The following is a 22,844-nucleotide window of genomic DNA, read 5'->3' on the forward strand; positions in this document are numbered from 1 at the left end:
TCGTCTGAGGTCCTGAGTGCTCTGGAGCAGATTTTCATCAAGGATCTCTCTGTACTTTGCTCCATTCATCTTTCCCTCTGTCCTGACTAGTGTCCCAGTCCCTGCCGCTGAAAAACATCCCCACTTCATGATGCTGCCACCACCATGCTTCATCGTAGGGATGATATTGGCCAGGTGATGAGCGGTGCCTGTTTTTATCTAGACGTGACGCTTGGCATTCAGGCCAAAGAGTTCAATTTTGGTTTCATCAGACCGAAGAATCTTGATTCTCATGGTCTGAGAGTCCTTTAGGTGCCTTTTGGCAAATCCCCAAGCGGGCTGTCATGTGCCTTTTACTGAGGAGTGGCTTCCGTCTGGCTACTCTACAATAAAGGCCTGATTGGTGGAGTGCTGCAGAGACGATTGTCCTTCTGGAAGGTTCTCCCATCTCCACAGAGGAACTCTGGAGCTCTGTCAGAGTGACCATCGGATTCTTGGTCACCTCCCTGACCAAGGCCTCAACGGACAATTCCTTTGACCTCTTGGCTTGGTTTTTGCTCTGACATGCACTGTCAACTGTGGGACCTTATATAGACAGGTGTGTGCCTTTCCAAATCATGTCCATTCAATTGAATTTACCACAGGTGGACTCTACAATTCTACAATAAAGTTGTAGAAACATCTCAAGGATGATTCATGGAAACAGGATGCACCTGAGCTCAATTTCGAGTCTCATAGCAAAGGGTCTGAATACTTATGTAAATAAGGTATTTTTGTTCATAATTTTTTTATAAATTTGCTAACATTTCTAAAAACCTGTTTTCACTTTGTCATTATGGGGTATTGTGTGTAGATTGACGAGGGCAAACTTTTATTTAATCCATTTTAGAATATGACTGTAACGTAACAAAATGTGGAAAAAGTGACATTTTACAAATAGATATTTTAAATGTCACATTACCCAAATGAAACAGATATTATTGTATCATCATTCACTCAAAACACTTATAAATTGTTTTAGAATGATATATTGTGAGGTAAAAAATAAGCTTGATGATGCACTTTGGCTGCTCTACGGGTGGTCGGGATCACCCATAGATGTGCAAAGGTTTTTAAGAGCCACTTTACTAACAAAGGCTCTGGGAAACACCTCAGCTACTAAAGATACATTTTAAGATGGTTCTAATGATGATCTTAACACTACGAAGGCACTGGGAAACAAGGCCAAGATCTAAAAGTGTCTGTGCCTTATTTCCTTGACTTCATAAAAAAGAGATACAGCAAGATCTTTCATCTTTAAAGAGCTTGTATCTTTACTTTTCTTAAACACAGTTTTTCATTAATGTTGTGTTTCAAAGGGTCAGCGTTGGACTTTCTCTCCTCATTTAATTAACCATTTAGATAGTTTGATTTAGTTACTCACTTCTACTCCTTGTTATCTTGCTATCCTATATAGCAGTGGTTCCCAAACTTTTTATAGTCCCGTACCCCTTCAAACATTCAACCTCCAGCTGCGTACCCCCTCTAGCACCAAGGTCAGCCCACTCTCAAATGTTGTTCTTTGCCATCATTGTAAGCCTGCCACACACACACACTATACGATACATTTATTAAAAATAAGAATGAGTGTGAGTTTTTGTCACAACCCGGCTCGTGGAGGTGGAAGTGACAAAGAGCTCTTATAGGACCAGGGCACAAATAATAATATAATAATAATCAATAATTTTGCTCTTTATTTAGCCATCTTACATATAAACCTTATTTGTTCATCAAAAATTGTGAATAACTCACCACAGGTTAATGAGAAGGGTGTGCTTGAAAGGATGCACATAGCTCTGCAATGTTGGGCTGTATTGGAGAGAGTCTCAGTCTTAAATCATTTTTCACACATAGTCTGTGCCTGTATTTCGTTTTCATGCTAGCGAGGGCTGAGAATCCACTCTCACATAGGTACGTGGTTACAAAGGGCATCAGTGTCTTAACAGCATCAGTGTCTTAACAGTGCTTCGCTATATCACATTTGACATTGTCCGTAAGCTTGAGTTCGTTTGCACACAAAAAAAATCATACAATGATGGAAAGACCTGTGTGTTGTCCTTGTTAATGCAGACAGAAAAGAGCTCCAACAACTTAATCATAGCCTCAATTTTGTCCTACACATTGAATATAGTTTTGGAGAGTCCCTGTAATCCTAGATTCCGATCATTCAGGCGAGAAAAAACATCACCCATATAGGCCAGTTGTATGAGAAACTCTTCATGCAAGTGGTAAGACAAGTGAAAATTATGGTTAGTAAGCTCTTCTCTCAATTAAAAAAGATTTGTCAATACTTTGCCCCTTGATAACCAGCACATTTCTGTATGTTGTAAAAGTGTTACATGGTCACTGCCCATATCATTGAATAATGCAGAAAATACACAAGAGTTCAGGGGCCTTGCTTTAACAAAGTTAACCATTTTCACTGTAGTGTCCAAAACATCTTTCAAGCTGTCAGGCATTCCCTTGGCAGCAAGAGCCTCTTGGTGGATGCTGCAGTGTACCCAAATGATGTCAGAAGCAATTGCTTGGATGTGCATTACCCCTCCAGTATGTCTCCCTGTCATGGCTTTTGCGCCATCAGTACAGATACCAACACATCTTGACCACCAAAGTCCATTTGTCACAAAGCTGTCCAGTACTTAAATATCCTCTCATATTGTCCTGGTTTCCAGTGGCTTGCAGAAGAGGATTTCTTACATAATTGACCCACCATTAACATAATGGACATATACCAGGAGGTGTGCCAGGCCCGCCACGTCTGTTGACTCATCCAGCTGTAACGCATATAAATCACTGGCTTGTATGCGAAGCAGTAATTGTTTCAAAACATCTCCTGCCATGTCACTGATGCGTCGTGAAACAGTGTTGTTTGATGAAGGCATTGTCTGGATAGTTTTTTGGGCCTTTGCCCCCAGCATTGTCCCAGCCATATCCACAGCAGCATGAAGAATGAAGTCATCCACAATAGTATGGGGTTTGCCTGTTCTGAATGTTAATTATCTGAACAGGCTACCTGTATTTGACATTGTGTTGTTATTTCGCTGAACACTATAGGGTTTAATTTTATTTTGGGAGGTGAAACGAGGCTACTGAGGCGAGTGTCAGGTGCGTCGTAAAAAGTGGACCAAGGCGCAGCGGGTATCGTGCTCATCTTCCTTATTTTATTTGGTTAAACGTGAGCACTTAACAAAAATAACAAACAATGAAACAGTTCTATAAGGCTTACCAGCTATACAGAAAATAACTACCCACAAACACAGTGACAAAAACCCCCTACTTAAATATGGCCTCCAATTAGAAGCAACGAAGAACAGCTGCTTCCAATTGAAGGCCAAACCAAACCTGAACATAGAAATAGACTAAATAGACATTCAAACATAGAAATAGACAACATAGAACATTACCCAAAAACCCAAGACACATAAATCAAACACATCCCTGCCACGTCCTGACCATACTATAATAACAAAATGACCCCTTTACTGGTCAGGACGTGACAGTACCCCCCCCCCCCCCCCCAAAGGTGCAGACCCCGAATGCACCTTAACCAAAAGACCCCAACAATAACCCACAACAAAAAACTAAACGGGAGGGTGGCCACCGTCACTGACGGTTCCTGTGCAAACACCCTTCCCCAAACTCCCCCCTATGGAGGTGGCTCTGGTTCTGGCCCTGGCGGGCGACTCTGGCAGCGCCGGACTGGCGGGCAGGTGCTCATAGCAGGCACTGGCTGTACCGGGTTATGGAGGTGCACTAGAGGGTGAGTGCGGGGAACAGGAACAGGACGTACTAATGGTAGAGTGCTCACAGCAGGCACTGGCTGTACCGGGTTATGGAGGCACACTGGAGGGTGAGTGCGGGGAGCAGGAACAGAACGTACTGGACTGGGCTGGCGCACTAGAGGCCTGATGCGTGGGGCTGCCTTTGGAGGCGCCAGACTAGTGATACGCACCTCAGGGCTAGTGCGAGGAGCAGGAACAGGACGTACTGGACTGGGCAGGCACACTAAAGGCCTGGTGCGTGGGGCTGGCTTTGGAGGCTCCAGACTAGGGACGCGCACCACAGGGCTAGTGCGAGGAGCAGGAACAGGACGTACTGGACTGGGCAGGCGCACTAAAGGCCTGGTGCGTTGGGCTGGCTTTGGAGGCGCCAGACTGGTGACACGCACCTCAAGGCTAGTGCGAGGAGCAGGAACAGGGTAAAATGGACCCTGGAGACTCACTGGAGGTCTGGAGTGTACAGCCTGCACAACCCTTCCTGGCTGAGTGCTCCATATAGCTTTAATGCTTCTGGGCAATATAGTGCGCATTTCCGCATAGCTCGGTGCTTTCTTGATCCGTCGCTCCCTGTAATAAGCACGGGGAGTTGGCTCAGGTCGGGGATGCCTCCTGGTCTCCTCTAGCTCCCTTAGTTTGGCCTCCCAGAATTGTCGTTCATCACTCCAAGTCCATCCCTCTCCCTGGTGCTCCAATCCCCGCTGCTTGGTCCTGGTTTGGTGGGTAGTTCTGTCAGGTGCGTCGTAAAAAGTGGACCAAGGCGCAGCGGGTATCGTGCTCATCTTCCTTATTTTATTTAGATAAACATTAACACTTAACAAAAATAACAAACAATGACGAAACAGTTCTATAAGGCTTACCAGCTATACAGAAAAGAACTACCCACAAACACAGTGACAAAAACCTCCTACTTAAATATGACCGCCAATTAGAAGCAACGAAGAACAGCTGCTTCCAATTGAAGGCCAAACCAAACCTGAACATAGAAATACACTAAATAGACATTCAAACATAGAAATAGACAACATAGAACATTACCCAAAAACCCAAGACACATAAATCAAACACATCCCTGCCACGTCCTGACCATACTATAATAACAAAATGACCCCTTTACTGGTCAGGATGTGCCAGCGAGAAAAAAAATCTCACCCAAATGTATAGCCCCGGTGGACAATATAAATGTACTGTTTGAAAATGTGAAGAAAAAACTATTCAAAAAATGTGAATCACATTTCTTTCGGGCGTACCCCCGACGGCATTGTGGTACGCGTTCCCCGGTTTGGTAATACCTGCTATTTAGCAACAGAAATAAGAGGAAAGTTTTGTTAGTTTTACTGAAGAATGTGTATGTTTTTTATGAGTGTATTTTACTTTTCATGTCATTTTGTGTATAATAACATGTATTTTTATGTGTACAGTGGTTCCTCCTTTAAAAGTTGCGTCATTCTGTGGCACACCTTGCGGGCTGCTGCAGCATTCTGTGGCACGTTGTGTAGTTTAACGTGTATATTGTATTTTGATGTGTATTGTTATCTGTAGCGATTTTAGCATGTAAATCATGGTGGGGCAAACTCAACCAATTTTTTTTAGATGCATGCCAGCAAAGTCGCTATGCAACAAAACACTAAACAATACGTTGATTGCACTAAAATGGTGACCAACGGTGCCCACAAACTGTTAGGGCCTACATAAAGCTGTCCTGACGCGGGGCTTTCCTTTCAGCACCATGGAGTGAATCCTTACCACCGCTACACCTGGCTATCAGCAGGGCCTCATCTGGCAGCGAAACAGTTCATTCAGCTGCATTTACCTCCTTTTTAAAAAATAATATCTGATATGGCTGACTTGCTTAAACAAATATGGTTTCTACTGACTCCTTGTGGATTTGTGTAAGTCGAGAAGAATTACACATTTTGAATTTTGAACCATGCGCAAACAGTAAATTCATAATGTTTGTTCTTATATCATTAACACTTACGTGGTAGGCCTATTTGTTCAGCTTTGAAAATGGACAGACAGAAATTCAGATGTTCAGATAAATTCAGCAAGATGTCGAGGCCTTAACTTTACTCTTCTTTAAGTTACCACAGAGAGAGAGAGAGAGAGAGAGAGAGAGAGAGAGAGAGAGAGAGAGAGGGAGAGTTAGCCTACCAATTGAAGTATTTTAGGCCTATGTGGTCTAAAAGGGATGGAAAATGTAATCACGAGCATCCACTTTTATAGACAAAATTCCAATGCACTGACAACGCATTTCGCAGACAAAACAACCCTTGCAATATCAACTGGAATTACATGGGTCTATTACTGAACCTTTTGTAGAAAAAAAATATTAGAATGGTAAGAGACTTTCACTGGCAAACATGGTTATGGACCCAACAACATTATATAGTATCCCCTCCTCATGAAGAAAAGCACATGAGCTAATTGTAATACAATATTCTCAAAAATTATGAATAAGATACTAATGAGATAGACCTTGAGACACATGGGCTATTAACAGCTTACTACACAACATACTCTTAGTATTACTTTCTTAGCTACAGTATACAGTGAGGGAAAAAAGTATTTGATCCCCTGCTGATTTTGTACGTTTGCCCACTGACAAAGAAATTATCAGTCTATAATTTTAATGGTAGGTGTATTTGAACAGTGAGAGACGGAATAACAACAAAAAAATCCAGAAAAACGCATGTCAAAAATGTTATAAATTGATTTGCATTTTAATGAGGGAAATAAGTATTTGACCCCCTCTCAATCAGAAAGATTTCTGGGCTCCCAGGTGTCTTTTATACAGGTAACGAGCTGAGATTAGGGGCACACTCTTAAAGGGAGTGCTCCTAATCTCAGATTGTTACCTGTACAAAAGACACCTGTCCACAGAAGCAATCAATCAATCAGATTCCAAACTCTCCACCATGGCCAAGACCAAAGAGCTCTCCAAGGATGTCAGGGACAAGATTTTAGATCTATAGAAGGCTGGAATGGGCTACAAGACTATCGCCAAGCAGCTTGGTGAGGTGACGACAGTTGGTGCGATTTTTCGCAAATGGAAGAAACACAAAAGAACTGTCAATCTCCTCTCGGCCTGGGGCTCCATGCAAGATCTCACCTCGTGGAGTTGCAATGATCATGAGAACGGTGAGGAATCAGCCCAGAACTACACGGGAGGATCTTGTCAATGATCTCAAGGCAGCTGGGACCATAGTCACCAAGAAAACAATTGGTAACACACTTTGCCATGAAGGACTGAAATCCTGCAGCGCCCACAAGGTCCCCCTGCTCAAGAAAGCACATATACATGCCCGTCTGAAGTTTGCCAATGAACATCTGAATGATTCAGAGGACAACTGGGTGAAAGTGTTGTGGTCAGATGAGACCAAAATGGAGCTCTTTGGCATCAACTCAACTCGCCGTGTTTGGAGGAGGAGGAATGCTGCCTATGACCCCAAGAATACCATCCCCACCGTCAAACATGGAGGTGGAAACGTTATGCTTTGGGGTTGTTTTTCTGCTAAGGGGACAGGACAACGTCACCGCATCAAAGGGACGATGGACGGGGCCATGTACCGTCAAATCTTGGGTGAGAACCTCCTTCCCTCAGCCCGGGCATTGAAAATGGGTCGTGGATGGGTATTCCAGCATGACAATGACCCAAAACACACGGCCAAGGCAACAAAGGAGTGGCTCAAGAAGAAGCACATTAAGGTCCTGGAGTGGCCTAGCCAGTCTCCAGACCTTAATCCCATAGAAAATCTGTGGAGGGAGCTGAAGGTTCGAGTTGCCAAACGCCAGCCTCGAAACCTTAACCTCATACATCTAGACGTTCCGCTAGCGGAACACCTGCTCCCATATCCAATGATAGGCGTGGCGCGAATGACAAATTCCTCAAAAATACAAAAACATATGACTATTTCACAGCATTTTAAAGACAAGACTCTCCTTTATCTAACCACACTGTCCGATTTCAAAAAGGCTTTACAGCGAAAGCAAAACATTAGATTGTCAGCAGAGTACCAAGCCAGAAATAATCAGACACCCATTTTTCAAGCTAGCATATAATGTCACAAAAACCCAGAAGACAGCTAAATGCAGCACTAACCTTTGATGATCTTCATCAGATGACACACCTAGGACATTATGTTATACAATACATGCATGTTTTGTTCAATCAAGTTCATATTTATATCAAAAAACGGCTTTTTACATTAGCATGTGACGTTCAGAACTAGCATACCCCCCCGCAAACTTCCGGGGAATTTGCTAACAATTTACTAAATTACTCACGATAAACGTTCACAAAAAGCATAATAATTATTTTAAGAATTATAGATACAGAACTCCTCTATGCACTCGATATGTCCGATTTTAAAATAGCTTTTTGGTGAAAGCACATTTTGCAATATTCTAAGTACATAGCCCAGCCATCACGGGCTAGCTATTTAGACACCCGGCAAGTTTAGCCTTCACCAAAATCAGATTTACTATTATAAAAGTTTGATTACCTTTTGTTGTCTTCGTCAGAATGCACTCCCAGGACTGCTACTTCAATAACAAATGTTGGTTTGGTCCAAAATAATCCATCGTTATATCCGAATAGCGGCGTTTTGTTCGTGCGTCCCAGACACTATCTGAAATGGTAAATCAGGGTCGTGCGCATGGCGCAATTCGTGACAAAAAAATTCTAAATATTCCATTACCGTACTTCGAAGCATGTCAACCGCTGTTTAAAATCAATTTTTATGCAATTTATCTCGTAAAAAAGCGATAATATTCCGACCGGGAATCTCCTTTTCGGCAAACAGAGGAAAAATCACAAAGACGGGGGCGGCCAGGGCACGTGCCTAAGCCCACAGTCCCTTGATCGGCCACTTGAGAAAGGCGATAATGTGTTTCAGCCTGGGGCTGGGATGACGACATTCAGGTTTTTTCCGGGCTCTGAGCGCCCATGGAAGACGTAGGAAGTGTCACGTTAGAGCAGAGATCCTTTGTAAAAGATAGAGATGGCAAAGAAGTTCAAGAAATGGTCAGACAGGCCACTTCCTGTAAAGGAATCTCTCAGGTTTTGACCTGCCATTTGAGTTCTGTTATACTCACAGACACCATTCAAACAGTTTTAGAAACTTTGGAGTGTTTTCTATCCAAAGCCAATAATTATATGCATATTCTAGTTACTGGGCAGGAGTAGTAACCAGATTAAATCGGGTACGTTTTTTATCCAGCCGTGAAAATACTGCCCCCTAGCCATAACAGGTTAATGACTTGGAGAAGATCTGCAAAGAGGAGTGGGACAAAATCCCTCTTGAGGTGTGTGCAAACCTGGTGGCCAACTACAAGAAACGTCTGACCCCTGTGATTGCCAACAAGGGTTTTGCCACCAAGTACTAAGTCAAGTTTTGCAGAGGGGTCAACTACTTATTTCCCTCATTAAAATGCAAATCAATTTATAACATTTTTGACATGCGTTTTTCTGGATTTTTTTGTTGTTATTCTGTCTCTCACTGTTCAAATAAACTTACCATTAAAATTATAGACTGATCATTTCTTTGTCAGTGGGCAAACATACAAAATCAGCAGGGGATCAAATACTTTCTTCCCTCACTGTACATATCACCCTGGCATATTACATAATTTATGCAGTAGCATACAAGACATACACTATATATACAAAAGTATGTGGACACCCTTTCAAATGAGTGGATTTGGCTATTGCAGCCACTTCCGTTGCTGACAGCTATGCAATCTCCATAGGCCAACATTGGCAGTAGAATGGCCTTACTGAAGAACTCAGTGACTTTCAACGTGGCACAGTGATAGGATGCCACCTTTCCAACAAGTCAGTTCGTCAAATTTCTGCCCTGCTAGAGCTGCCCCGGTCAACTGTAAGTGCTGTTATTGTGATGTGGAAGCATATAGGACAAACAACGGCTCAGCCGCAAAGTGGTCGGCCACACAAGCTCACAGAGCGGGACTGCCGAGTGCTGAAGCGCATAGCGCGTATATATCGTCTGTCATTGGTTTGCTAAAGACCTCTTCGTCGGGAGCTTCATGAAATCGGTTTCCATGGCCGAGCAGCTGCACACAAGCTTAAGATCACCATGCGCAATGCCAAGCATCGGCTGAAGTGATGTAAAGCTTGCCACCCTTGGAATCTGGAGGAATGGAAAATCGATCTCTGGAGTGATGAATCACGCTTCACCATCTGGCAATCCGACAGATGAATCTGTTCAGCAGATGCCAGGAGAACACTACCTGCCTGAATGCATAATGCCAACTGTAAAGTTTGGTGGAGGAGGAATAATGGTGTGGGGGTGTTTTTCATGGTTCGGGTTAGGCCCCTTAGCTCCAGTGAAGGGAAATCTTAATGCTACAGCATGTAATGACGTTCTGTGCTTCCAAGTTTGTGGCAACAGTTTGGGGAAGGTCCTTTCCTGTTTCAGAATGACAATGCCCCCATGCACAAAGCGAGGTCCATACAGAAATGGTTTGTCGAGATCGGTGTGGAAGAACTTGACTGGCCTGCACAGAGCCCTGATCTCAACCCCATTGAACACCTTTGGGATGAATAGGAATGCATGCTGCAAGCCAGGCCTAATCGCCCAACATCAGTGGCCGACCTCAGTAATGCTCGTGTAGCTGAATGGAAGCAAGTCCCCGCCACAATGTTCCAAATTCTAGTGAAAACCTTCCCAGAAGAGTGGAGGCTGTTATCAAGCAGCAAAGAGGGGACCAGCTCCATATGGCGCGGGTTGCGCGGCGGTCCTTCTTGTGGGCAACCTTTGTCATCAAAGTCTGGCATTCTCCTGACATATGATGCGTTCAAGACAACTGGGAAATCGAAGAAAAAAAGCGAGGTCAATTCCTGACGTCAGTGAACTTCAGTCGAGCTCTAGAAAGAGACCCGAGTTGCCGACTTCAAATTCCGAGTTGGATGACCGTTCAAAACTTATTTTCCCTGTCGAAGCTCGTTTTTTTCAGTTTCCAGTTGAAAGCACTGAAGTCTGAGATTTTCCAATTCCGAGTTTCCAGTTGTTTTGAACGCAGCAGAAGTCATACTGGATTGACAGCATGGCCAATTCTACCTTTTCTGGCCCATGGTGTTGCGTGTGAATGTTTATCCTTTTATGCTTGTACAAGAGACCCTTTCAGACAGATGTTTTAAATCCCTAAACCCAGACCTGGACCACACACCCTCTCCACCGAATAGCAGGCAGGGGAAGCAAAATAGTGATTGCTTTGCGACGCTTGCAGTTAGCCACTGATTACTTCCAAACCACTCATTGTTGAATTTGTGATTTTCCGACTTGTTGTGTAATGTTTACGTCCAATGGCCAAGGAGCACCCATACATTTTATCTATAATTGCTCTACACAGGACAAGGATTGAAAAGGATTTGCCAGTAGATTGTCGACGGGATTCATTATGACTACTTGACTAGCTAGCTAGCTTGCTAGTTAAGATTTTGAAAGTATGATGTTTACATGATCAGTCCAATCAAAGCTATGGTAGATATAACCTGATTTGACATCATTTTATCTGTGGCCAATGACCTTGAGTCTCCTTGGATGGGTACTTTTTATGTAAATCTATGGCAGCACCCAAGGGGGCTTGAACTGCCTAGCTCTCCCTGTAGATTCTGTGGCGACGTAGTGTCCTCATGAGCGGCAGAACACTGAGCCAATCATGGTGCAACTAGAGAAGATTACCAATGCCTATGCTCTGTATATTCACAGTCTGCCTTTCCACCAGAAAGCACTGAGCTAGGCTGAAACACCTGCATTTTGGAGCTGCCTTACTGAAGAAAGAGACCATGTTTGTATGTGGCTTTATTAACTCAAGGATATTTGTATTATTATTGTTTGCAAACTGATATGTGATGCGAATTAATGACAAAATAAAAACAGGCCAATTGTTATTAGATTTTTTTTGCTTAACAGGTGGGGCTCAATGACAGGGCCCTGAATGACAGGTTGCCACTGATTGTTGTGCTAAACAGGGCTCACCTGGAAAAGAGACATTGGTCTCAGCATTGACTCAAATCAAATCAAATTGTATTTGTCACATGCGTCGAATACAACAGGTGTAGGTATACCTTACAGTGAAATGCTTTCTTACAAGCCTTTAACCAACAATGCAGTTTTAAGAAAATATCCCCCCAAAAGTAAGAGATAAGAATAACAAATAGTAAAGAGCAGCAGTAAACAGCAATAGCGGGGCTATATACAGGGGGTACCAGTACAGAGTCAATGTGCGGGGGCACCGGTGTCGAGGTAATTGAGGTAATATGTACATGTAGGCGGGGGGGGGGGGGGGGGGGGGGGCAATGCAAATAGTCTGGGTAGCCATTTGATTAGCTATTTGGGAGTCTTATGGCTTGGGGGTAGAAGCTGTTTAGAAGCCTCTTGGACCTAGACTTGGCACTCCGGTACCGCTTGCCGTGCAGTAGCAGAGAGAACAGTCTATGACTAGGGTGACTGGAGTTGTTGACACCGCCTTGTATCGAGGTCCTGAATGGCAGGAAGCTTGACACCAGTGATGTACTGGGCCATACACACTACCCTCTGTAGTGTCTTGTGGTCGGAGGCCGAGCAGTTGCCATACCAGGCAGTGATGTAACCCGTCAGGATGCTCTCGATGGTGCAGCTGTGGAACCTTTTGAGGATCTGAGGACCCATGCCAAATCTTTTGTCTTGGTGTGCTTGGACCATGTTAGTTTGTTGGTGATGTGGACGCCAAGGAAGTTGAAGGTCTCAACCTGCTCCACTACAGCCCCGTCGATGAGAATGGGGGCGTGCTCGGTCCTCCTTTTCCTGTAGTCCACAATCATCTCCTTTGTCTTGATCAGGTTAAGGTAGAGGTTGTTGTCCTTGCACCACACGGTCAGGTCTCTGATCTCCTCCCTATAGACTGTCTCATCGTTGTCGGTGATCAGGCCTACCACTGTTGTGTCATCGGCAAACGTAATGATGGTGTTGGAGTTATGAGTGAACAGGGAGTACAGGAGGGGACTGAGCACACACCCCTGAGGGGCCCCCGTGTTGAGGATCAGCATGGCGGATGTGTTGTTACCTACCCTTACCACCTGGGGGCCGCCTGTCTGAAAGTCCAGGATCCAGTTTGAGAGGGAGGTGTTTAGTCCCAGGGTCCTTAGCTTAGTGATGAGCTTTGAGGGCACGATGGTGTTGAACACTGAGCTGTAGTCAATGAATAACATTCTCACATATGTGTTCCTTTTGTCCAGGTGTGAAAGGGCAGTGTGGAGTGCAATAGAGATTGCATAATCTGTGGATCTGTTGGTGTGGTATGCAAATTGGAGTGGGTCTAGGGATTCTGGGATAGTGGTGTTGATGTGAGCCATGACCAGCCTTTTAAAGTATTTCATGGCTACAGACGTGAGTGCCAGGGGTTGGTAGTCATTTAGGCAGGTTACCTTAGTGTTCTTGGGCACAGGGACTATGGTGGTCTGCTTGAAACATGTTGGTATTACAGACTCAGACTGGGAGAGGTAGAAAATGTCAGTGAAGACACTTAACAGTTGGTCAGTGCATCAAAATAAAAGTTAAACCATGTAGAGCTAGCTATTAATGGATATGTAGAGTGATCTGCAGACTTGGAATCAAAATCCTCACAACATACAGTGTGTCATTCCATTTAAACTGTGACTCACCCATAAAGTATAATGGAAGGCAAATTACAGGGTAAAGAGAAGCAATTAGGCAGCCTGTATTTTTCAACGGCTAATGGCCTGAATGAATGCCTCTTCATTGTGCCTTTTTTGAATTATTAGCAGATATGACTTTCCTGTTGCTTAAAGGCCCAATGCAACCTTGTTTATATCAATATCAAATACTTTCTGTGAAACAGTTAAGTAGCTTACTGATTTCCATTAAAATGGGCAAGAATCACTTTTAACACAAAAAAATATTTTTCAAGTAAGAATTTTTTTAGGACTGTCTGTTAGCAGAGCAGTTTGGATGTCTCTTTGTTAGTGGTCTATTAACCAATTTACTGAATGTTGATGTCACCATGGAAAGCTGAAACTCCCACCCATGCAAACATCCTGATTAGAAGATCGTGTGTAGATTGTAACTGTCAGGAAATAGCACTGATCAAATGTTTTCACACTTTGACACTTTAAGTTTCATCAGCTGTTGTACAATATGATACAAAACAAAGGAAATTAGATTTTTGACTGCACTGGGCCTTTAAATGTTCTTGTTAATCATATCTATAATTGAAGGTTAGGGTAAATGGTCTCATCTTTCTATGAAGAAAGTGTTCAAGTTAAAATGTACAGTGATGTCTATTGAATACCACAAATGTAAAGTCTGGATTCAATCAAACATGCAGACTGGGAATTATGTAACTGTGGGAGGGATCACATACAGTTATTTTGTGTACTTAATACAAAATAATGAATGCATCATAAAGGTAGCCTAAGTTCAATATAACAATTAAACCCTCCATAATTCTTTCAAATACATCATTATCTTTGTGACCTGTTGAGTTAGTTCTCCATAAATGTATGAAGACAATACCCACAGTCAATTATAAAATAAAATTGGCTAGTTTGATAAAATCAGTGACTCTGAAAGTTAATGAAATATCAAATATGTTTGTTTCAGGCAATCTCTGAGCAAGCGTTCTGGGAGTGGGTGAGGGAGAAAAGAAATACAATTTGCAAAACAAGAGAGGCCATTCTTTCTTTCCCCTAGGCAAGGTTCATGGCAGGGTTATTATAAAAGTACTCCATTTCTCATAGATATTCCACGTCAGTAGCATAGTAATTTAGCATCTTGAAAAGAAGAATGGAATGTCCAAGCTTTGTTCTTCATCAACACTTTTTTATTCATATGTCAATGTGATGATCTCTAATATTTGACCTTGCATGTCTTTGAAATATTCACATAAGAAACAAAACAGATGGCTTGGAGCAAGGTTATAGCAATAAAGGACATACCGTAAATAACATGCTTTTTATGAAACATGTTTTAGGAACCTTTGTAAAGCAGGGTTGCTTTGAATCTCAGGTTGTGGCTGCCCTGCCTCTGACTGAATGAATTTCATCATAAAATGAACAAATTAAAGATGCATTTGGATACGGAGGGCAAGCCAAGGTCAAAGAAACAATCCCGCAGGCTCTGTTCATTCATTGCTAGGCACACACTCTTAATCTGGTGATGTAACAAGTTTCTGCAAAATTGAAAGAGTGCAAGATCTTTTCTCTCATCTCTGTGAAGGACTACAATGAACCCATTTTCAATCAACAGACAATAAGTCATTTGATTGCTAGGGAATGTAATGATTTAGTGCTGTGCTGAGGGGGATGATTATAATGTTTATGTTTGTGTTTTATTTTGCCAGAGAAGAGCTGATGATCTCCTCATCGTTTGACAGTCTGGAGGTTTTACTGGATTCGTTTGGCCCGGTGCGTGACTGCTCAAAGGACAACGGTGGTTGTAGCCGAAACTTCCGCTGCATCTCTGACCGCAAGCTTGATTCCAGTGGATGTGTGGTGAGTGAGTCACTGTACTGCCTGGGGATGGTCCTCCTCTCAGAACCGCCTTTCTTTATTTCTGCTTAGCGGCCATGAAATGAACCAAGCACGTTTTAATACATTCAACATCTGCCTATGGTTCCTACTTCCTATTAAAAAGGTGTGCTCCAATTGTTTGTTAGTGTATCACTCTTCTTTGCAACACATTATTTGTCACCTGATCCGAAAGCTCAGGCTGTCAAGCGAGTTAATTTCTGTTCAAGTACTGCAATACACTCAAGACATTAGTTTAAGGTGTACTTGGGTAGGTACTGTTTGTGATACAGCATTTCTGATCAGATTACTTTCTCAGATGACTCCCTCTAACATTTGATTGAAAGAGAAACTTTTCGAAAGTATAAAATATTACTCAAATGCTAATCATTTCTTGATTTACATTTTCCCAATATTCTGCCAATATATATATTTATATATTTTTTATTTGACCCCTTTTTCTCCCCAATTTTATGGTAACCAATTGGTAGTTACAGTCTTGTCTCATCGCTGCAACTCCCGTACGGACTCGGGAGAAACAACGGTCGAGAGCCGTGCGTCCTCCGAAACACAACCCAACCAAGCCGCACTGCTTCGTGACACAATGCCCACTTAACCCGGAAGCCAGCCGCACCAATGTGTCGGAGGAAACACCGTACAGCTGGCGACTGTGTCAGCGTGCACTGCTCCTAGCCCGCCACAGGAGTCGCTGAACGAGAATAGTTTGCAGATTATGGGGAAATTATCAGACCAAAGGTGATGACACAACAGTTCACCTGACACAAGACTGAATCCAAACATTACACTGTTTATTTTATGTGCATTTTAAATTTACTGTACATTTCACTGCATTTGTTGATAGCAAAATCTGAAAATATGCTGGGTACATTCAGTTACATGATAAGAATATTCCTGGTAAATATGGGGTAGTTGCAACATAAGACTAAGAAATTGCAAGGGTTTGAGTGAGAGGACTAACTGGTGTATCTAAGTGACCACACGCCTCGCCTAGTTCCTAAGTAATTTCAATGCACTTTTATGACTCAAAGAAGAGTCTCCAATGATAAGGTCGTTTTTTGAGCTCTTCTTGCTGTGCCGTTGAGGAATTGGAGCAAGCACACTTGTTATTTTGTTTGGAACACAACCCTGCAATCACACAATTACTGTTGTTTTTTACACAATCTAATAACAGTCCATTATAAATTGCAATCTAGGTCAGGTGGACATCATTTGGGCATCTATTGCCAACATGACTAGCAAAGTTATAACACGATATTACAGTGTTAGGCATTCACAATGCAATTCAGGGAAACAGATCCTCATTTTGGTGCGCATAGAAAGGAGTCGTTCAGGTGCGTGTGCCACGGTGAATTCTCTTTACAACAGACAAACAGGCTCATTCTGTTCAGAACAACCCAGGGTTTGACGCCATGTCATCTTGTAACTGTACATCAAACATAGTGATCATAAACATTGACACTGTATATGACATGGGTTTTATGAAATGGAGTGCACATTGTGAAGTGCACATTTGGCTTACTTGTATGACATCAAATTGGTATTTATTATAATCCTCAACGTCTCATCTTTCAAAATATGAGACGGCATTTCCCTCACTCATTTGCAAAAGTTGCCCAATTAGCGGGAGGTTTCAGGGCAACTTCTTGTCGCGCGAGGTGCTCAATTTCAGAATGGCTGTCAGTCAAAATCCATACAGTGCTGTGAAGGACAGAGACAGATCTCTGACGTAGTATGTTGCTGTATAGCCACTACAATCCAATTTAGGCATTTATCAGTGCCCAAATCTGCCATTTTCAACCCGTATATGGGTATGAGTAAAAACGGCTACTGCATGATATCAGAATGAATGTGGTGCATGAGTAGGATTGGCTTTCAGATTAACAATGCCAGAGCTAAGGCACATTTTCAGTTCCAAATGTCTGCACTGTATTGATAATATCACATTTGCGTTACTTTTCAAAACTTGCTGTCAAAATCCATTGGTTATAAGAATGGTCAGAATTGTCTCAAAACATTTGTTTGACATGGCTACCAAGACCAATCCCATTCTCAAACTCAGCAGTGGGCTGTATGAAATGTCTAAACCAGTTTTGACCAAGATGTTTGTGCAGGAAACTATATGTCACGCTTGAATGTTAATTATATATGAGCAGACACAATTATTTTAATCAACAACAAACATTCATAATTGTATCTGTCACAGTTACAATTGCAATTTGAGCACAGAGGCCATACTTGGATATCAATGTAGTGTTCCTTCATAGCCTGGGGTCCCTAGCATAATCTGAAAATACATCCATTTCCTGCACCATTGCAATTAAGGTTCCTGGTTGTTAGGCCTGACTTGGCTTGCTGTTAATTCAGAAAAACATGCATATAAAATCACCTCATTTGTATCTTTAGGTCTTGTTAATGCCACAAACCTGCTGCACAACAAAATTGTATTTCCTTGCCAAGCAGTTAGATTACGCAAACAATTTATTGCCCGTTTGAGAGCATTTGCCTTCTGTCCTAATGGTGCTGGTGGTCAGACCTTGGTGAATGTAGCTGTCACAGAGTTCACAACCAACAGCCTGTGCACTCACTGACATTGCACTCTATACGGTAGAGATGCACAAGACTTTTGACCTATCACTGGTTTCCAGTATCTAAAAGTCATGACTAAATATATAGATTTCTGACAAAATATTGAATAGGTTTGACTTTTAAACACAGCGGAGAGTATTGCAATATCAGAGGTCAAACAAGAGATCAAAGACTTATGCGATGGAAATAATTCTTATATAGAATTGAATGATGACAGGAGCTCTGTTGAGCTCTGAAGTAGACAGCAGTTTTAAACAAGCCAAGCTTTATGAAATAGCGACTGTAGACCTTTTCCCCCAGTTTATGCAACTGCAAAATACATTCAATCATCAAATCATTTTTATTTGTTTTCTAAGTAATGAAACAAAAGCCCTCGTCTTTTTAGCAACCGATAATAATAGATATCCATCATGTTGGTATTTATTTCTAAACATTTACTAGTATACCTCATGCTGTTTTGGCAGAACCGTTTCAATTATTGTGATATAGATTATTTTTTGTCTCACCCAGACCAACCGGAAGCTCTGGATTTATGGTTTATGGTAATTTAAGGTTTAATATGGACATGCCATTCATAAACACATTTACAAGCTTTAAATCATGGGTAACATGCACTGAAATCCGCAATAAGGAATTCATCTTTGCCTTTTTTTTATGTCCTACTAGTTCTTACTAAGCATCCGCTCTTGTTACAGCAAGATATCCAGGATGCTGCCATCTGTTGCATAGATATCTTGGTGTTTTGTAATTACCTTGTGACGAGTTATATACATTATACTTTCGTCCGTCTAATCATACTGGTAACTGTCTGGGACTCAGACCCCGATTCCACTTATAAATTAACACCTTGTCTGAGTCCATGCTGCCAGTCTCGTCGTGTTTAATATCTCTCCTAGCATGAGCCGACGCCTCCTGACCCCCTCTGTCTGGCTGATGTATGGCACTCCTGGGGAGAGAGGGTGCAGTCGTTTGGAAGTAAAGTCTAATAATCACCAAATGATTATGTGATTAATTAGCTCTTGTCTCCTCCTGCTAGAACAGGAGAAACGTGAGACTGTCTGTCCAGCCTGCCTGCCACCAGAACAAATTGGGCCCTGTCCAAACAAAGCGTGTCAGCCTGTGGTGTGAGATGTGTACCTACAGAGGAGACCTTAGTATTTACATGATTCAGACATTAGGACTGCTATCACACACTTACAGACTCCCTGCACTGAGTATGACCAGGGTGTAAAAGTTCCCCAATGTCTCAATTTGACTCTGTAATTGTTATATGGACACTCATCCTTTAAATTTGATATTCCATGGGTGAAGACAATTTATCACGTGGCTTCAGGACTACTGACCTGCACTTCTACTGAACTTCATCAATGTTGTCAAATGTACATTTTAAAAATGAGGTGTGCAGTTTGGGAGTCATATGTACTTTCCCCCCCAGAGAAATATATAGATATTCCTCACATTTAACACAATGCTCAATTGTGCCAAGCACCTTAACATGCTTAACGTGCTTCACATGTGTTGCTAGTTGATGCACTTTGTCACGTTGACATAGCAGATGTATATCGACCTAGTCCACATTCAGATGAATTCGTTCTGTCTTGGATCACATTTTGGGCACTAAGCGGTTCTGAGCTGAGTCGATACTTGGCTGAGGTATTCTATGAGCATACTCCTAAAGAGGAGCGGGTGGTCAGCAGCCTGCCACTACTGATGTTTTCCTCTAAGGATCACTGGGTGGATTTAAGGTACTCCATCCTCTTTGGGAAAAATCTGATGTACAGCCGCAGCCGTGGACAGATGCCAGAGCATGTTAATGCACCACTGTAAAGCTACCTCTGAAATATGACCTTTTCACACTTGCTAGGACCGTGGTAGATGTTAGTAAAAAATATTTACAATCAAACCCCCCCCCCAAGAAATTGGTTCAGATTTTGGTTCTGACATTGTTAAAAAGGTAAGAACTGGTAACTACTGTAGTGGTGTCAATATGTTTGATTTAGAGGAGAGCGTTATAGAATCTCTGTACACTTGTTACAAAGTTTGCAACAATTCAAATTATATTCCCAAGGGGCTATTATATCATTGCACTCTGGATAATTTTGTAACTCTACCTGATATGCCTTGATAACCTCAATGATGACATTTGAATCCAAATCTATCTTCCTTGCCAGTGTAGAAAACTCTGCTGGCTGGATAAGGTTTCAATCTCTATTGTCCACTTTCTCCAATCTGCCTATTTGCCGAATTTGGAAATAGCATAGCTTATCCAACTTTCTATGTACAGTAGCAATACCACATGGCTGATTCCCATAAGCTGGAAGTAAGCAGGAGGAATGTATCTCCATTAGAAAATAAGATTAAAAGGCAAAGTGGTTCAAGGGTTTTTCTAATTCAGCCTAAATACAAAAGCTTCACAAGCCTGTACAGTGCTATCATATACAGTACTGTCTCGTTTCCTTAAAGGGATACTTCCTTTTTCTACTTCCCCAGAGTGAGATGAACACGTGGATACCATTTTTATGTCTCTGCGTGCAGTTTGAAGGAAGTTGCTAACTAGCGTTAACGTAATTGCTATCTAGTGTTACCACAATGACTGGAAGTCTATGGTAACTGCGAGAATGCTAGTAGATACCATAGACTTCCAGTCATTGCACTAATGCTAGTTAACATTGGCTCACAAAACGACCTCTTACTTCCTTCATACTGGATGCAGAGATGTAACCGATGTGAAATGGCTAGTTAGATAGCGGTGGTGCGCGCTAATAGCGTTTCAATCAGTGACGTCACTTGCTCTGAGACTTGAAGTAGGGTTTCCCCTTGTGTTGCAAGGGCCGTGGCTTTTGTGGCGCGATGGGTAACGTTGCTTCGTGGGTGTCAGTTGTTGATGTGTGCAAGGGTCCCTGGTTCGAGCCCAGGTTGGGGCGAAGAGGGGGACGGAACCTACACTGTTACATTGATGCTGTTGACCCGGATCATTGGTTGCTGCGGAAAAAGGAGGAGGTCAAAGGGGGGGTGAGTGTAACCGATGTGAAATGGCTAGTTAGTTAGCGGTGGTGCGCGCTAATAGCGTTTCAATCAGTGACGTCACTTGCTCTGAGACTTGAAGTAGGGTTTCCCCTTGCGTTGTAAGGGCCGCGGCTTTTGTGGCGCGATGGGTAACGATGCTTCGTGGGGTGTCAGTTGTTGATGTGTGCAAGGGTCCCTGGTTCGAGCCCAGGTTGGGGCAAAGAGAGGGACAGAACCTACACTGTTACAGAGACATAAAATGGTATCCACGAGTTCATTTGACTCTGGAGAAGTAGAAAAAGGCTTCATTGCCCGTTAAACTGCCGGTAAAGGATGTTGTTTATTTTGTGGTGAAACATGAGTTTGTTATTTGACCAAGCAACACAAAAAAAGAGAGCGAATAAAAATTAAAAAATCTAAAATGAAAGAATAATTTTTCTTGACATTATCTAATGTTTCTACCATGGAGGGATGGATCTTTTTACACTTTTGCCATTTGTCACATTATCTGAAGGATTTTACATCGTATGATTAACTCAATCATGCATTGTCAATTTCTAAAATGTTCTTAAAGTGGAACACTTAATATTTGCATTGTTATCAATAGATAACTTACTGTATGAAAAATCCTCAAACAGTATAAGGCAAGCACGTCTTTAATGATCACCATTCTTTGGACATTGGGGAAATGCTCCTGAGTTGTCGTATTTCTGCATGTCATTGAACGGAGGCCTATTACAGCAATCAATAAGGAGAGACGTGGGGTTCACAAGCAAGAACTATCGATACATTAATTCCTCTCTGACATCCCTTTGACACCCAACACACTTCCCCATTGCCATCGATTGCAAAGAGGCCCAGTGATTTAAGGAGTCTCTGCTACAGATGAGTTAGGAGATTCAATGTACCATGATCTTTACATTACAGGTGATAAATCAGTTGTCATAGTGCTCATAGCCCTGCAACAAATCAATAACAATGAGTCCAGGGAGAGGCGAAGTATTCCTGTTACTACATGTGCCTCACTGGCCATTGATACTTTATCAACTACCACGTCTATTAGCCCAATGGTTAAACAATTGCGTAAGAGGGCCAACCAGACCTCTTGGTATAACAACGTATGTGTTAGGCTTCAAAAAGCAATGTACTGTACTGTACCTGTCCTCTACACTGTTGTCAGTGGTGGGATGGGTCATCATGATCTAGGAAGGGATTTAACCCTCGCACAGGTTGTAGACAATACGGCTTTTAAAGGTCATTTTGCATGTCGTACAGAGCTGACATGCAGTGTTACCATGAATCAGATCCTCGCGAACACTGAAACATTGCCGTTAAAAGCCTAATTGTTGACAGACTGCAGTCGGATTGAATCCCAGCCCTAGTGTATGTATGAAATGGGGGGGGGGGGGAGCATAAACCACAATCTGAAATCTTACATAAATACAGATAACTCCACAAGGCCTGATGTAGGAGAATTGTGGATTTTCAGTGCAGCTGTCTGACACAACTGATGAAGTTACAATTCATATTTAATGTTTTTCCCTTCATCCCTATGGTGAAAAAAAAATATTTATTTCATGGCTGTTAATTTCCTCATCACCCCTTGGTTATGAGTCTCATGCTAGGTTATCATGTAGTATGTATGATCCATCCACATAGAGCTTCGCTTCAAACATAGCCTACCGCAAGTCTGTAAAATCTTTACGTCTGAATATATTGGTCATAATCAAATAATTTGTGACTTGGTGTTAGGTCCAAACTCTTTCTCATACGATCCTGTAAAAACAAAAGCAACAGGTTAAATTCCCTACAGGGTTACTCTTTCAACCTGTCTAACACAGACTAGTGTTAGGATGTCATGATGCCAGGGTCGATGGGCACTGGAGGCTTTGAAGAGGAAATAAATA

At 42.3% G+C, this 22,844-nt stretch overlaps 1 protein-coding gene across 5 annotated transcripts in view; it reads left to right on the plus strand.

The window, feature by feature from the left end:
• The window catches only part of LOC100380755 (astrotactin-1), a 299,659-nt gene that overhangs the window by 130,449 nt on the left and 146,366 nt on the right, over positions 1 to 22,844 (plus strand). For all 5 annotated transcript variants that reach the window (XM_014140030.3, XM_014140032.3, XM_014140031.3 and 2 more), the window contains one exon: positions 15,159 to 15,309. In XM_014140030.3, the coding sequence (XP_013995505.1) occupies positions 15,159 to 15,309 (151 nt within the window). The remainder of the gene's footprint in view (positions 1 to 15,158; positions 15,310 to 22,844) is intronic.

Source organism: Salmo salar, chromosome 14 (assembly GCF_965601325.2).
Source record: "Salmo salar chromosome 14, fSalSal1, whole genome shotgun sequence".
NCBI classification, from domain to species: Eukaryota; Metazoa; Chordata; class Actinopteri; order Salmoniformes; family Salmonidae; genus Salmo; species Salmo salar.